General features: G+C 39.0%; 1 protein-coding gene across 2 annotated transcripts in view; it reads right to left on the minus strand.

Moving 5' to 3' along the window:
• Positions 1 to 4,661: 4,661 nt before the first annotated feature.
• banp (BTG3 associated nuclear protein) overlaps positions 4,662 to 16,745 on the minus strand; it is a 182,467-nt gene continuing 170,383 nt past the window's right edge. For both annotated transcript variants that reach the window (XM_080186883.1, XM_080186882.1), the window contains exon 13: positions 4,662 to 6,419. In XM_080186883.1, coding sequence (XP_080043009.1) covers positions 6,291 to 6,419 — 129 coding nt within the window. In that variant the 3' untranslated portion in view covers positions 4,662 to 6,290. The remainder of the gene's footprint in view (positions 6,420 to 16,745) is intronic.

A 16,745-nucleotide genomic window follows, 5' to 3' on the forward strand; every position in this document is an offset into this window, starting at 1 on the left:
CATAGTTCAACACACTTCAATAGATTTATGTATTCAGAATAGGTAGGTTTGTCACAAAGACTTGAAGATGAGTAAGGGACACTGGATCAATTTTCTCAGTGCCCACTGATTATGGGTGACATTTGGACAGCATGTACTCTGTGGTATAGTGGTAGTATGGTATCAGGCCTTTCCCATCTTATAACAGAACCACGACCTACTCAGAGGGAAGTCGGGTGGAGGAAAAGATTTTGGATGTATTCTCTTGTTGCTGGAAAGGGAAATTGAAGTAGCTTCCACAATGATCAGAATATAACTCTTCAACTACTAATGGACAACTTTCATATGGAGTAGCACTTGTTGTGTCCTATATCAAGTTCCAAAATTATCTCCCTTTAAAATGCACAAAATCTTGCTCACAGACACATCTTCCAGCTACTTTACATCATCTTCCATCAGAACAGCAAACAGCGAGATCCTACTAATTTCTCAGAGTATCGAAGACTGGAGCTTGCAAGCTTAAGTCACAATCTTTATCTGCTATAGAATGAAAGTGGACCAACTGAAAATGTATCTTTGATAATTAGTTTGCCATTCATGAACTAAGTCCTTAACTGTTCCAAATTATTATGCTGACATCAGTAGTACTATTACAGAAATTGATATCTTCACTAAAATGATCAGAAAGTTTAAATTTTCCTGACAGGTTTAAACTGCAAAAATTAACTTCCCAATACTGGGGTCAAATTTACAATGTGGTGAAAAAAATAAAGAATTTATAGAGATCTAAATTTAAGTTAATTTGAATGTCAACTTTGGTTTGCTTATACTTCTTCTATGTTGTAAGACTGGTGGAAGTATTTCTATCAATTATTACTATTAGCAAAGGAGCACTTAGCTAATGTCAGTCATTCAATGGCCACATGACAAAAGTGTAGGAACAGCAGAAAGGAATTAATCTGGATGTTGATAGAATGTTGAGTCCAGTTAACTTTAGAACTTAATGATCAATGTAGCTTGTTTAACACCTACTGATGTGAGAGATTTAAGGATTATGACTGCATTGATAGTTTGAGATTTCCCTTTTGGAGCAGATCTTGAAGATCAGAGCTGTAAACATGTTTTTTTTTGTAAACGAGGCCAGTGAGGTTCAGTAAATTTAGGAAAACATTTATTGCACGTTTTTATTAAGCCTATTGGCCTAAGAACATAATAAAATTCTGAACTTTGGATGATATTAACAAACTGCATTTTTAAAAGCTATAAAAAGATTTTTATTTGCACTGCTGTCTAAAAAGTAATCAGAGTTCAGATTACAAGTCATCTTCATCTCTCTTCTGATTTATTCAGCTTCAAAGTAAGACAAATATAGGAAGAGATAAAGTGGTGCAAAGTATTATCCTCATGAAGTTTGAATGTCAATATTGTCAAATAAAATATGAACAGACGAAATGGCAAAATTTAATATATTCTGTTTAAATTTTGTAGTCAGTTTGCCTCTAACCTTGAAGAAAGCTGCTTGCAAAGATACCTGTACCTCTGTGGCAAACTCTCCCCTTTTCACGACATCAGTTTGAATCTGCTGTCAAGTCAAAGGTATCTACAGGCTTGCAAAAGCAGTGATATCATCACGCAAGGTAAGCAGCCAGTCACAATGAGGTACTCTAACAGACATCAAACTAATAAGTAACAGCCACTGAATCCCACTTTTAATTCTTAAATTTTACAGACAGTGAAATGAACGATAAGGACTTCAACATGGGATTAAGTTAAAATACCAAAAATAAATTTAGAAGAAATACTTTAAAACATATAGAAATCTATTATCAGAATGGAGATTTTTCACATTCAACAAGTATACAATTATTTTGTCAGGACCTATAAGACTTTTTAAGCATTAATTATGAATTAAGTAACTCATTCAACAAGGTATATTTTCAAGTGTTTCTACAGCAACCCAAATGGGATAAGGATGGGTTTACTTAGCAGTTCAATGATCTTTGATTGGTTGCAATATATAGGGATGGCACATCCTTTGGAGAAGTATACCATTAATGACACAAACGCCTTAATTTCCCTGTCTAACTGCACACATGTAGACATTAGAAGCTGCTATCAGTTTCAAAGGAGTATTGACAGCAAATGCTGTTTCACCATCATTACTACCACAAAATCCTGATCAAAATTTTAGACAAAAATGGAGGGGGAATGGAATAGAGGTAGAACCCATCTTCACTGGACTTCAGCCCCTTTCTGGTCCTATTGAAAAATTGCAATAGGAGGGGAGAACATTTTTCATCCATCCCCTTCCATGTGAGGTCATATTTGGGTGTAGGGCTGGCAGAGCTTTAGGCTGTCCCTAGAATTCTGACTAGCTCTGCCCACAGTACAGCAACTGCACTTGCCAAACAGGTGATGTAAATGGACATCAGTGTACCACCATATGTAAATATCAATGTCAATAAGATCTATTTCCGTTCTGAGAGTAACCAACAAGGGCAAATTTCAGGCAATTATTATTTTATTAGTGTCATAAGTAGGCTTACATTAACATTGTGGTGAAGTTGAAAATCCCCTAGCCGCCATACTCTGGTGCCTGTTCTGGTACACTGAGGAAGAATTTAACATGGCCAATGCTTCTAACCAGCACGTCTTTCAGACTGTGGGAGAAAACTGAAGCACCTGGAGGAAAGCCACGCAGACAGAGGGAGAATGTGCAGACTCCGCACACTGATCCAAGCTGGCAGCACTTAGACCAAATTCCTTATATTGCCCTGACAAATCTGTACAGTTGTTATGGTTCAGGTCAGACACTCCAAAGTGTTTTATGGGGCCCACTTGTTCTGCATCTTGAATTTGGCTAGGATAAGCATGATAGGTTTATTTTCAGATATGAGTCAAATGACCCACTAGGGAGTTTTTATCAAACAAAGTTCATTTAAGAATATAGCTGACATGTATAGCAAGAAAGTTAGCAAGAACTCTTGTTAATTGCAAACGACAAACAAAACAACCACTACAATGTATAACCCTTAACAAATATATCTAATGTATTCCAATTAAATGAATCCTGTAGATAAAAGATCCTTTTCACATGTTTAACACAGCAAAGACTAATGTTCATGTGACATTAGAGCTTTGGATGAAGTTTGCAGTTTTCTGGATAGACTCAGAATAGTCAGAAGTCAGAACAGCTTCCCAAAACACCAAGGACTCTGGGCTAGCCAGTAACACTCGATACCCCCTTCAGAAAGGTATGACCTTGCTTTCAGCTAACCAGCAGAATTTCTAAAACCAGGGAGAACGAGAGAGACTTCTTTTCAGATTGATGCCCCTTTAAAACTAAAACAGCAGCTCAAACTGAAAATGAAAGAACTTCTGTCACCTGAACTACCAACCAGGTTTTCTCCTAACAATGCAGTCATAAACGTCCCAGTAAAAATACACAAACCCCCATTTAAGCAGCAATAAAAAGATTCTTGTAGACAGTCTGACAAAAATGAGAAAAAACAATAAAGTTTGCTGACAACTGCAGAGTATATGATTAAAAAAAAAACTGCTTACAAGTACACAGTGCTGTTCTGAAATCAGTCTACAAGTGTTCTTGTAATATTACTAGTGTGGGTGCCAACCTGGCCCACTATCCATTTCTGTGATAAGTACCACAGGATGATGGTATGACTTTGGAATATTGCTGCAGAACCATAAATAGGAATATTTAAACAGTACTAGTGTACGAAATATAGATGGCTTACCTTTCCACATTGCACTCCATGGCTTGAAATTCATTTCGTGTGCCAAGTAACAAAACATGATGAAATAGTATTCAGTAGCATGAAATGTTCAGAATCCCAACAAATCTCTTGCTCCAACAAGTTGCTAATCTTGCCTTTAGCACTGGAGTAGGAGGAAAGGAAATGCAAAGAGACCACCTCTTTTTCTGTGGCTTTTCTGAAATCAGATGCAAATGACACAGGTGACACAAACAAAAAGCATACCATCTACCCCTCAACTGCAATAAAGAGCACAGGGAGATGAGGATAAAAGCTGGGTGAAAAGTAGGTGACTTTTTGAGCTATAGCAAACACTTTGCAATTTTTTGAATACATTTGTTAATATTCTCTGAGGACAAGATTCCTTCAGGCAACTTGCTTGACACGTTCAGTGAGATATTCAAGTAAGATCTTCTGTGGCTCTGCACCCTGGTAACTGGTTATCAACAGGAAAGTCTGCTTCTCTCCCAGAATACCATTTTATTACCAGTTTGATTTCCTGGGTTTTCTGCTCCCCTTTCTTCTCCAACAAATACATTTTAAAGAGGGGAATTGTCATGAGAAAGAATATTTTGCATTTTGCTCTTCATTTAGGGAAAATCCGCTGACAAGAACATCTCAAAAGACTTCATAATTAAGCTGGCCCTTCCAAAATGAACAAAGACAAAGCAAAAAAAGCAATCAGAGGTACTTTCATAACTTTAGCTACTGCACAATGAATTATTGCAATTAATTCACCCCAAGACCATGCAAGAGTCTTTCTCTGCTGTTGTTCCAAACTAGTCTAGTAGTGACATAGGTTAAATTAATGCATCCTGGAATTTAAGTGATAGAATTTACTGCTTGCCTCTCCATGCTTTTGTCATCACCAGATTCAACAATTCCCAATATTTGAGCTTTGATTTGATTATTGTCACATGTTTTAGTATACATAAAAAGTATTGTTTCTTGTGCTCTATACAAAGTATACTGTTCATTGAGACTGTAAGGAGAGGGTGCAGAATGTAGTGTTAAAATACTTCCTTGTAAAAGGGTCTTATTGCAGGGAATGAGCTCACCAGTGTGAAAAAGAATGTAACTGCAACATTAGATGGCAAGGAGCCATTTAAGAATTAGAATTAGCCTGAAAGCTGCATCAAAGATCCCACAGGGTGAGGCCAGATCCTTCAGCACATAACTGTTAAACAAAAGCAGAAGGGAGAAAATCTCCACATTGGCCTCAATTCCATTTAGGATGTTAATTTGGTGGTCCTGAAAGTAGTAGTAAGTCTTGATCGATGTGGAGATCCACCAAGAATCTGGACTTCACCTCTGCAGCTACTTGCATATGTTCCAATGAGGCTACAGAAATCCTTATCACAGCATGAAGGAGGCAGTATGCTTCACTGCTTGAATTTACTGGTTCTACACATTCAAATTATCGTAATTTTGGGACAAAGGACGTTTTGCTATCTTTTTAAAAAAATCTAATAGTCTAATCATAAGGTTAAGTATAATACTTTGTGGCTACTTGTTCAGCATTACCGATGTAGAAAATTCTAGGCTTGGAATACTTCGATAAACAGAGTAGCGATAAACCAGACAGGAATGTACCTTTGCAAATAACAGGAAAATACTTAATTAGAAAAAAAATTTTTCTGCATGATTTCATCAGAAAACACTGGTTTTTAATGTGTTTTTTTGGTCAACTGGACACAAAGAAAAATGATCAGAAAAGTTATTAAACTTATGTTTCCATGACTAGTGTTTTGACTATGTTCCTGTTCGACACTATCCATGTTAAAAACACAATGACCATGGTTTCTCATTGATTCAATAAGCTCTTTACAAGAATATTTCTTTAGCGCATGAGTCTTTATCAAGACTGCAGAAAGTGCAAAAACACTATTTGCTGTTTATGATGTGAGTTAAAAGTAACACCATTTTGCTACACCTAAACTAAGCAGTAAAATGTTAATTCACTTCGGGCTGAAAGAACTGGCGGTACTTCACTATTCCTTTTCATAATAATTGGAACAAATTGCCTTAATTGACTGCCATATTTTCCAACCAAAATTAGTTACAAAAAAGCTCACTGGTTCTGCCTCCGAAGAGTTAGCAACTCTAAATGATAACAACAAAAATAAACTCCCTGAATTCTAGTTATAATGTATACAATTCATAAATACATTTCAAAGTATCTATATAATTCAGTTTTCAAACCAAATAGTTCAGTAGCAATAAAGACACAACTGCAGTTAAACCAGACCCTGTAAAATTACAATGAGTAATACAGATATATATATTTTCCTTGTTTCACACATGGTTAACAGTTGATCCCAATGTCCACAATAGTTACATTGATGTAGAAAACAAATTCTTCAAATGATTTCAAAGTCTGTTTATATTTCCCAACAGAGCGCAGAAATGCTTTATTATTTTGCAATGCGAGGAGCGTCAGGTTTGGCTGCTATAATGTGCGACCAGCAACTTGGCCATCGCTTGTTTCGCACAGGATTTGTTTCTTCTCCCTGCTATTATAGTTCTGTTCATTTAATTTTAACTGCTGACAGTATTGACTGGCATTTGGATTTGAACAACTTCTCCATTTTCTCCTTGTTGAATCTGAATCGCTCCATGTTCAATTTGCATTTCAGGCTGAATTGTGGCTGCAAGAGTTTCTGTTCCCTAAACCAAAGCAAAAAAAAGTGAATTATTATGTTGAATTCTCAATGAAAACAATTCCTAAAAATATGAATTCTTGTTTTTTTTAAAACTGTACATATATTTTCTATTTCTATATATTTTACATATTTTCCTTTTGTGAACTGTGGTTACATTTCCTTACTCTTTTTTTAACATTTAAAGAACATTGATATGTTTATGAAAGATGGTGGCATCCATTTCACAACAGGCAAATTCAGCAATAATCAAAGTTATAAAATAGCAAGAAAATAAACGTTCTCACTTTTTAACATAAAGCATAAATTAGATCTGAACTTCCATGCAGAGGCAGAGTTAAATTGCCACTCCTCTCCTAATTACCCACCTAAAAATCCAGTTGGTCTTTTATCACCAAACTTTCCGCTTAAGTGGTGTGAGAACTGAAAATCCTGCTGTAGCATGTGTAAAATGTAGCTAACTCAAATCAGAAAGCATTATTTATGTAATGTGTACAGAGAAAATTTGCACAATAAATTCCAGAGGAGTAATTGAGACATGCCGAAGTGACACTACATTTCACAAGGTCAATTCCTGAGTGTTCAAGAATGCGTTTTGCAGACTCAAACGCAAGGTTGATATTGTTGAGAAATTTGTTCAAATCCATAAAGTAGTTAAATATGCAATCCTAAGCATATTGGCTGCGTAATGTTGTTCTAGGTCCCGAACCACTTAAAAAGACACTGGATTAAAATTTTACAAACAGGTTAGCCATGACCAAGCATACCCATTATTGGTCTTCAGTGCTAATCATGCTGGAACATGTGGAAATATTTGAAATTGAGTTATAGAGTCATAGAGGTTTGCAGCATGAAAACAGGATCTTCAGCCCAATGTGTCCATGCCGCCTTTTTTTAAAAAATCTCTAAGCTAAATCCAACTGCCCACATTTGGCTCATATCCCTCTATACCATCTTACCCAGATAACTGTCTAAATGCTTTTTAAAAGATAAAATTGTATCCGCCTCTTCCACGACCTCTAGCAACTTGTTCCAGACACTCACCACCCTCTGTGTAAAAAAAAGGTCCCTCAGGACACTTTTGTATCTCTCCCCTCTCACTTTAAACCTATGCCCTCTAGTTTTAGACTCCTGTATCTTTGGGAAAAGATATTGACTATCGAGCTGATCTATGCCCCTCATTATTTTAAAGACCTCTATAAGATCACCCCTTAGCCTTCTACGCTCCAGAGAAAAAAGTCCCAGTCTATCCAGCTGCTCCTTATAACTCAAACCATCAAGTCCTGATAGCATGCTAGTAAACCTTTTCTGCACTCTTTCTAGTTTAATAATATCCTTTCTATAATAGGGTGACCAGAACAGTACACAGTATTCTAAGTGTGACCTTATACCAATGTTTTGTACAACTTCTACAAGATGTCCCAACTTCTGTACTCAATGTTCTGATCAATGAAACCAAGCATACTGAATGCCTTCTTCACCACTCTGTCCACCAGTGACTCCACTTTCAAGGAGCTATGAATATCCGCCTAGATCTCTTTGTTCTGTAACTCTCCCCAATGCCCTACCATTAATTGAGTAAGTCCTGCTCTGGTTCAATCTACCAAAATGCATCAGCTCGCATTTATCTAAATTAAACTCCATCTGCCATTCGTCAGCCCGCTGGTCCAAATGATCAAAATCCCATTGCAATTGGAGATACAATGTCCAGTGTGCCACCAATCTTGGTGTCATCAGCAAACTTTCTAACCGTGCCTCCTATGTTCTCATCCAAATCATTAATATAAATGACAAATAACAGTGGAACCAGCACTGATCCCTGAGGCACATCGCTGGTCATAGGCCTCCAGTTTGAAAAACAACTCTCCACAACCACCCTCTGGCTTCTGTCAAGAAGCCAATTTCGTATCCAGTTAGTGGACGTCTATGTTTTAAAGACAAGTCTTAGAGACACACTACCTGCTGTCAACGAAAATGTCACTCACTTCAGCCTCCTGAGAAGCAAGGTCTGAGCCTCCCTTGGTCCTGTTTCAATGATGTTCTAACACGGACTGACAATGGCAAACATTTCATGGAATCTTGTTGGATACTCGATGGGACCCACTTGTATTCTTCTGAAAGCCAGTCAAATCTTGGCACACCAGGCTTCAAACATAAAACAGGTCCCACTGAGCCTTGAAGAAATGGGAAAGTCCAACATTTGGCTCATGGCCATCAAACTTTGTTCCAAACAAAAAACAAAGAAAACTACAGCACAGGAACAGGGCCTTAGGCCCTCCATGCCTGCAACGACCACACTGCCCAATTGAACTAAAACCCCGTACCCTTCCGGGGACCATATTTCTCCATTCCTATCGTATTCATGTATTTGTCCAGATGTCCCTTAAAACTCACTATTGTATTTGCTTCCACTACCTCCTCCGGCAGCAAGTTCCAGGCACCCTCGGGTAAAAAACTTGCCTTGCACATCTCGTTTAACTTTGCCCCTTGCACCTTATATCCATGCCCCCTAGTAATGGACTCTTCCACCCTGGGAAAAAGCTTCTGATTATCCACTCTGTTCATGCCCCTCATAATCTTGTAGACTTCTTTCAGGTCGCCCCTCAACCTCCGTCGTTCCACTGAGAACAAACCGTTTCTGCAACTCTCATCTAAGTTAATGTGCTCCAAACCAGGCAAATCTTTTCCGTACCCTCTCCAAAGCCTCCACATCCTTCTGGTAATGTGGCGACCAGAATGGAACACTATATTCCAAGTGCAGCCTAACTAAGATTCTATAAAGGCTGCAACATGACTTGCCAATTTTTAAACTCAATGCCCCGGCCGATGAAGGCAAGCAAGCCATACGCCTTCTTGACTACCTTCTCCGCCTGCGTTGCCACTTTCAGTGACCTGTGTACCTGTACGCCCAGATCCCTCTGCCTATCAATACTCTTAAGTGTTCTCCCATTGACTGTATATTTCCTATCTGTATTAGACCTTCCAAAATGCATTATCTCACATTTGTCCAGAATAAGCTTCATCTGCCTCCTCTCTGCCCAAGCCTCCAACCGATCTATATCCTGCTGTATCCTCTGATGGTCCTCATCGCTACCTATAAATCCACCAACCTTTGTATCATCCGCAAACTTACTAATCAAGTCAGTTACATTTTCGTCCAAATCATTTATATTACAAAAGTCCCAGCACTGATCCGTGAGAAATGCCACTTGTCACAGCCCTCCATTCAGAAACGCACCCTTTCACTGCTACTCTCTGTCTTCTGTGACTGAGCCGGTTCTGTATCCATCTTGCCAGCTCACCTCTGATACCACGCGAGTTCACCTTCTGCACCAGTTTGTCAAAGATCTTACTGAAGTCCATGTAGACAACATCCAGTGCCCTACCTACTCTCATCAATCATCTTTGTCACTTCCTTGAAAAACTCGATCAAGTTAGTGAGACATGACCTCCCCAACAAAACCATGTTGCCTCTCAGTAATACGTTCACTGATTTCCAAGTGGAAATATGGAGTTCCCTTCATATCTTGTTTCAGTTGGCTTGAAGCAATGACTGTAAATTAAACCAATAAAAACTTTGTAAGGCTGGAAGCTAGAGTATTTGTTTTATGACCTGTTTTATGTTTGGGGCACACCCAGTCAGTGTGGGTGTGAGAGGATATGAAACTGGTTATTAACGCAATATTAGGCTGGCTGGCCAATTAACAGCTAGCCAGCATGAAACGCGTTCTGTAAAAGACTGAGCACTGCCAGGGAGAGTGGGCACCAAGGAAAGGAAACACGTAGACTGGCACTTTCACTGTGCTCCTTCAGGGATCCAGCCACTTGCAAAGCTATCTAAAGGAGATGCTGATATGTAAAAAATAAATACCAGTGTAAAAACAATGCACAGACTAGTTCCCAGATATATTTCTTAATTTTATTTGAGCCCCGACTCTCATCCCACCCTGGCTCAGGTTGAAGCTTAAACATAAAGGCAGCCTTGTCAATCAGCCACCCACCAAACGTAAAGGCAGACAGGCAACATAAAATTCCAGTCATTTTCTGTGTAATTAATTTAAATTGGTTTCTTGATTGTCAACAGACATATTTCCAACTTGCATATGCACCCACCGACTGAAGTATTGCATGAGGATGCGATGACATCGGGATGTGCACCCAACGTCTTCTTGCATGATTCTGGGCTAGGCATGCATAGTAACCTTGTGTGTAAGATTCTGGGCCTGGTATATTCTGGTCTTGAGGGAGTTTTTGGTTATTCGCCTGAACTCTTTCTGGATTTATGGAAGGGGCCTGGAATAATGGCTGAATCAGTACAGGATCACCATCTTTTCATTTGTATATTATTTCAAAACTGATCTGATAGGAATGGTTTGTACATTGTTGATCTGCAAAGAGTTCTCCTTTGAATAAAAATGGAAGATTAGGAAAATGAAAATATATTTATTGAGGCAATCATCTGCTTAAGATTGTAATATCAAGGTTCATATATATTCGAAGAACTACTTGGCTGACATCTCAGGGAGTAGGAAAGACCAGTTGAATTCAGGATTTATCTACAACAGAAGAAAATTAAAAGTAACTGAAATTTTACTTACTGAACTTTCTTCATTTTAACTATTCATTATTAAAAATCATTTAAAAACTTATGTTGTGCCTTATATGTAGGCTGATATGAATCATTTATAGGCAATTCATTTATTAAGCAAATGGCATGATTACCTCATCTCAGATTGACAGATAATGATCCTAAATCTGGGATTCATCTTTCTAACAATAACACTTTTCTCCTTTATGATGAATAAATTTTAAAGAAACAGATGTTATGCTCTTAACTAATTATTCGTAATACATTTCATCTTAAATTAACCATTGTCTCAGAAATAAATGACTTTTTTATATTAAAAAAGTGATATTAAATTGTGAGGAGACATTTGTTTCTCCAGTTCAGTGTCAGTTGATGGAATCAATTTTTTCAAGCCCTTTCAACACCAATCCATGAACCCCATTGGTTATGTACTAAATTGTATATAACACTGACATCCTCTTTGATTTTATAATTCTAAATGTATGCCCTATGTCATCATTTAATTTCACTGCTACAACATTGCTATTTTCCTGCAACAGCTTCTCCTCAACCATGCTGAAACTTTATCTACACCTTTGTCATCCTTATATTTATTTCTTAACTGTCCTTTTGAATGCCACTTGGCATAAGGGCAAGTCTTCCAAAAAAAATTCCAAGTGCCGAATTCACATGAAAACTGGAGTAACTCGAGCTGATTTTTTTTTTGTGTGATCTTCAGAATGGATCTCCCACACTCTTGAGCAGTGCAGAGTGCCTAGTGTGATTCACACACTGAAAATCAGGGGGTGGAGCCTATTCCTGCAGCACTGAGCAGGCCACTGTCCATGTGCTGATCTGTCAGTGCCGAGATTGGCGCAAATGGCCCCGCACTGCCAGTCCCGCGACTCCGCATCACTGCCACTCCTACACCCCCCACACTCTGAACCTCTCCAGGCCAGCCCCGATGTGTTCCCCACATGTTCCCTTCCTAGCCAGCCCCAAAATCACCCCCACCCTCCCCCAGCTCCGATATCTCCTCCCCCCACCCAGATGGCCAGCCACAATCACCCCCGTCCTCCCCCTCTGACTGATCCCGAATTGCACAGTGGCAGTGGGATACCCCCACCCACGTGGGCAGTACCAAGGTGCCCTTGGGGCATTGCCAGTTTGCCCCTTCGACAGTGCTAGGGGGCCAGGCACAGGTCTCTAGCGTTTCAAGTTGCTGTGATGACTGAGGAGACCATTTAAAGTGCCCAACATGCCCACATAATGGACTTGCAGAGCCATTCCTTCGTTAGGTTTAGACACTGAATTCCCGTTAGAGGATGAGAGTCCATTTGAAAAATATATCGGGGTTGGGGGGGGGGTGCTGCAATTCTCCCAGCTGGGAGACATAGCAGAGACCGCAAAGCAGGCTTCCTGCTGGGTGCCACAGCCTCCGGCTGCCGGAATTCCTCTGGCAGCCTGGCTCCCTGGCACTGTATGAAGTCTGACAACACCAGGTTTAAGTCCAACCGATTTATTTGATAGTAATCTCACAAGTTTTCAAGGTTTCCCTCTTCGTCAGGTGAATGAAAAGTTGTGGCTTCAGACAGGGCATATAACAGCACAGACAGTTTACAGATTACTGATTAGAATGCGAATCTTTACACCTAACCTGCTATTTTCGCATTCTAATCAGTAATCTGTAAACTATCTGTGCTGTTATATGCCCTGTCTGAGGCCAGAACTCTTCATTCACCTGACGAAGAGGGAAACCTCGAAAGCTTGTGAGATTACTATCAAATAAATCGGTTGGACTTAAACCTGGTGTTGTCAGACTTCTTACTGTGTTCACCCCAGTCCAACGCCGACATCTCCACATCATTCTTGGCACTGCCCAACGGGCAAAGAGGCACTGCCCACCAGGCATCGGGCAGTGTCAAGGGGGAGGCCTCTGGGGAGGACAGATCGGTTTGGATGGAGGGTCTACTGCCACTCTGTGCTTTGGGTTAGTGACAGAGGGAGGGAAGGGCTGATTGGTGCCGATCATCAGGGTGAGTGTCAGGAAGATCGGGAGAGCCAAGCAACGGGAGGGGTGGGGATGCCGGGGCGGTGGGGGGGGGGGTAGTGGTGGACTTGAGGCAGGCCAGCCCTGACACGTCTGGAAGGCCAGCAATCAGGCCTTTGGGTTTCAGCAAGGGCAACATTGCGGGGTTGCAGGGCTGGTCAGCAGACTGGCAGAGTGGGCTGCTGCACATGCGCCAATCACCACTGTGTCAGATTGGCGCATGTGCAGTGTTCCGCTCAGCACCATATCTCCAGTCTCTCCAGCGAAAATGGGCTGTGCCCTCAGATTCTTTTATGAGATTCACACCAGGGCACTCTGTGATGCAAAGAGTGTGGGGGCTTCATTTGGAAAATCCAGCTGAATAAAAGAGCCAGGGTCAAGGGTGCAATTCGTACAAAAGATGTGAATTCCAGAAAAGCAGAGAACTGGTACAAGCAGAATATGGTCATAAAATCAACAAACTCAAAATAATAAATATATTTTTAAAAAATGTTGTATAGCAATGAGTTAGCTGCAAATCTCTTTAGCAAGCTCACTTTCCTGTCAGAATAACATGAACTCGGTTTTCTGCTTTAATAACGTGAGTAATGCTTTCAAGTCTAATGACTTTCTGCTCTGTGGGAATTGGGAGGAACTACTCATTTTCCATGCACTTTACCATTAGATCTCCCAGGGGCTGACATCATCAGTTCATATACACTCTATTTCTGAGTGTGAGTTGGCTTCTCCCCATAAAATCATTTCATACAGTAAAAAAACCATATTAATTATTTTAAACTTTTGAGCAAAGTATCCTAATTGGTTGCTTAAAAAAGGAAAGATAATTGAAGAACCTATGAATTACTTATACTTTCTTGTATTAAGCACTATCAGTAACAGTGGAAACATTCTAATATTTCAATATAAATCTGCTTGATCAGATTTCACAATATTTATGCCTCATTCAGGTGTGTATCCCAAAAATCTATTTATTTATATCTCAATCAATACCACAAAAAATAGATCAATCATTCTTTGGTCTTTTTTTGCTGATTGGGACCTAACTCTGTGCAAACTGACTGTACAGAACTTTGAGACATCCTGAGGACATGAAAAGAATTGTAAAAACGTAAGTTACTTCTTTCTATCACATTCTGTTTTATGTAAAATCGTTAGTGGATGGGATGAGACAGGAAGTGTACCTAAATTTCCAGCAAACTATAAACAATGGATGGATATAAAGTAAGTATTTGTAGAATTTGTACTTGAATTTTACAAGTCTAGAAATCCTGGAAACTACTGTAGATGTATGTCTTCAAGCAACAACGCATTTTTAAAATATGAAACCAAGCAGCAAATAATAGCTACACATCAAAATCACTAAGTAATAAGAGTAGATTTCCCTGGCAATTGCTGAAAGAAAATAATTGCATTGCACAATATTTAAACTAAATTAAATGGATATTTACTCCAGTGTCAGTTTCACCCATACAATAGGGCAAAGGCTGTCCCTGGACCTGGTCTGTTCAAAAAGAAACTTTAAAGATAGTGATTTTGACCAAATTGTTTTGTTTCCTTTTGCATTATGTGTCTTTTGATGGATTTTTCTTAGTTAATTAGTGTTTGTAACTGGTTTGTAGATCCCAACTTTTGGGAGCTTTCTCCACCAATACGTGCATCAGCTTTCACTTTTAACTTTGATATTGCACCACAAAGGGGAAGCATTGAAGTTTCTGCCACACAAAGGATTCTCTATATTCTCTCATTCTGATTTCGGTTTCCAATGTACTTAAGTACACAAGATATTTGCTCTCACGAACAATACATTAATTTCTTGTCTGATACACCTACGCATTGCATATTCATTGACACTAACTTGAAAAGGACCAGATTGATAAAAAAAAAATTCAGGATGGCGGTGACCTAGACAATCATTGATGTTTCAGCTCAAACGGCAGCAGGTGGGGAAAGTTGTTGTTAGATCATAAGAGGAGTAGGTCATTTAGTCCTTTGAGCCTGCTCCACCGCTCAATAAGATTGTGGGTGATTTTGTTATTTCCCTCGTTAATTGTATATCAATTATGATTAATTGTACTCAAGTCATGGGCATTAATTCTAGGTTCACTTGTGCTTAAAATAGCAAGAGGCTGAAAGTTTGGTTGTTGGTTGAGGGTGAACAATATGCAATGTGTGTATCTCTAAGTGAAAATTTGTGTGTACCTAAAATAAAGTTGAGTAAAATCATTTGGGACCTTGGGTATGATCATCCCTTTCCTTTTGCAAGTCACCCCAGGTCCAGGTAAGGGTTCCGTGCTCAGAGTTACAAACCATGGCCAGCAGTGGAACTAATAAATTGTTGATGGGAATGGCAGATGTGCTAGAATCTCAAGTCAAACATCTTGCAGGATTCTTCAGAAAGGTGACTTGTCTTTCTTTTAAGCATGCAAAGGGGGAAACAAAACAGCATAAGTATTTTTTCCTCAGAGTCAAACTCAAAATGAGAGGCTCTAAATGAGCAAATGAAAAGGAAAATGCAAGACAGGGAAGTATAGAGAAATAAGTAGAGAACCCGCCGTTTAGCAGACCACTATTACAAGTGTATAAACATTAGGCTCCAGTTCTATCCCTCATCACCTAGCATTCTTGTGTTTTAACATCCCTTGTGAATATTTATCATAGAATATTGATACTTTCCAAATATGCTCAGACATGGACATATAGATGGAGTTGCAAAGGGAATTATTGGTGTGGGCAGTCTGTCTCCACTGTTTGTGCACCTCTTTGGCAACCCTCCCTACGTCTTCTATGGATGCATCTCCAAAAATTCAAACAAAAAGTGCAGTGATTAACCTACCCATTTTAGTAATTTTTTTGGGATCAACCAAATATCTCTATTCACTTTAAGAAATCAGCTCTTATTGCACAGAACTTATTACACAGGGCAAATTCAACAAGAGTCCAGAGAAATGGATCCTTGTCTGATTTCTCAGCCCTGCGTGCCTCTTCTGTATTTAGTTCTTATGACCCATTCAATCATTATTTTTGAAACTGAGATAATTTGGAGGAAAACTATTATCAGGAACTTCTTAAAAATCAGTGTATATTGTAATAGAAGCAGGCGAGTGACAAATGCAATCAATATGCTAAGCACACGGTTTCTATTGTTTAAAAATCTATTAAAACCAATTTATCTTCAATTTTCATTGCAAGTTCATGATTTTTTCAAAGGTAATTAAAGCACAAGGCCAGGGAATCTGGGAGAAGCATTCCATAATTCTTGAAGACAAATTTCAGCCAAGATTTGCACAGACTTCAATCATGACTTAGATTTTCACTGGGATTTCTGATTTAAGTGACTGACAGGGTCATGCGATGATGTGGTTTATGTGCACTCCTGGTCTGTAACAGAGAAAAAAAGACTTGTGCCGAAAGCATCTTAGTTTGCAGCTGAAGCCTGCTCGAAGTTAAAAGAATTTTGCAGGCTTCTGGCTCTGTTTGAAAGTTCTAAGACTCTGAACAAATGTTAATGTGCAAATGTCTAGGTTTGCTAATTATTTATTTAAAAGTGGATTTGATTTATTCATGAATGGGGCTTATTTGGAAAGTAAAGTAAACTAGAAAGTAAAGTTGCTTCCCTTCACTTTTAAGTATTGTTCAACTGTTAATGGTCAAACTGCTTTGTTTGTTAGAGTTATATTTAAACTATTATTAAATAAAGCTTATTTCATTATAAAAAG

This window comes from Carcharhinus amblyrhynchos, chromosome 4 (assembly GCF_965287045.1).
Source record: "Carcharhinus amblyrhynchos chromosome 4, sCarAmb.v2.hapA, whole genome shotgun sequence".
NCBI classification, from domain to species: Eukaryota; Metazoa; Chordata; class Chondrichthyes; order Carcharhiniformes; family Carcharhinidae; genus Carcharhinus; species Carcharhinus amblyrhynchos.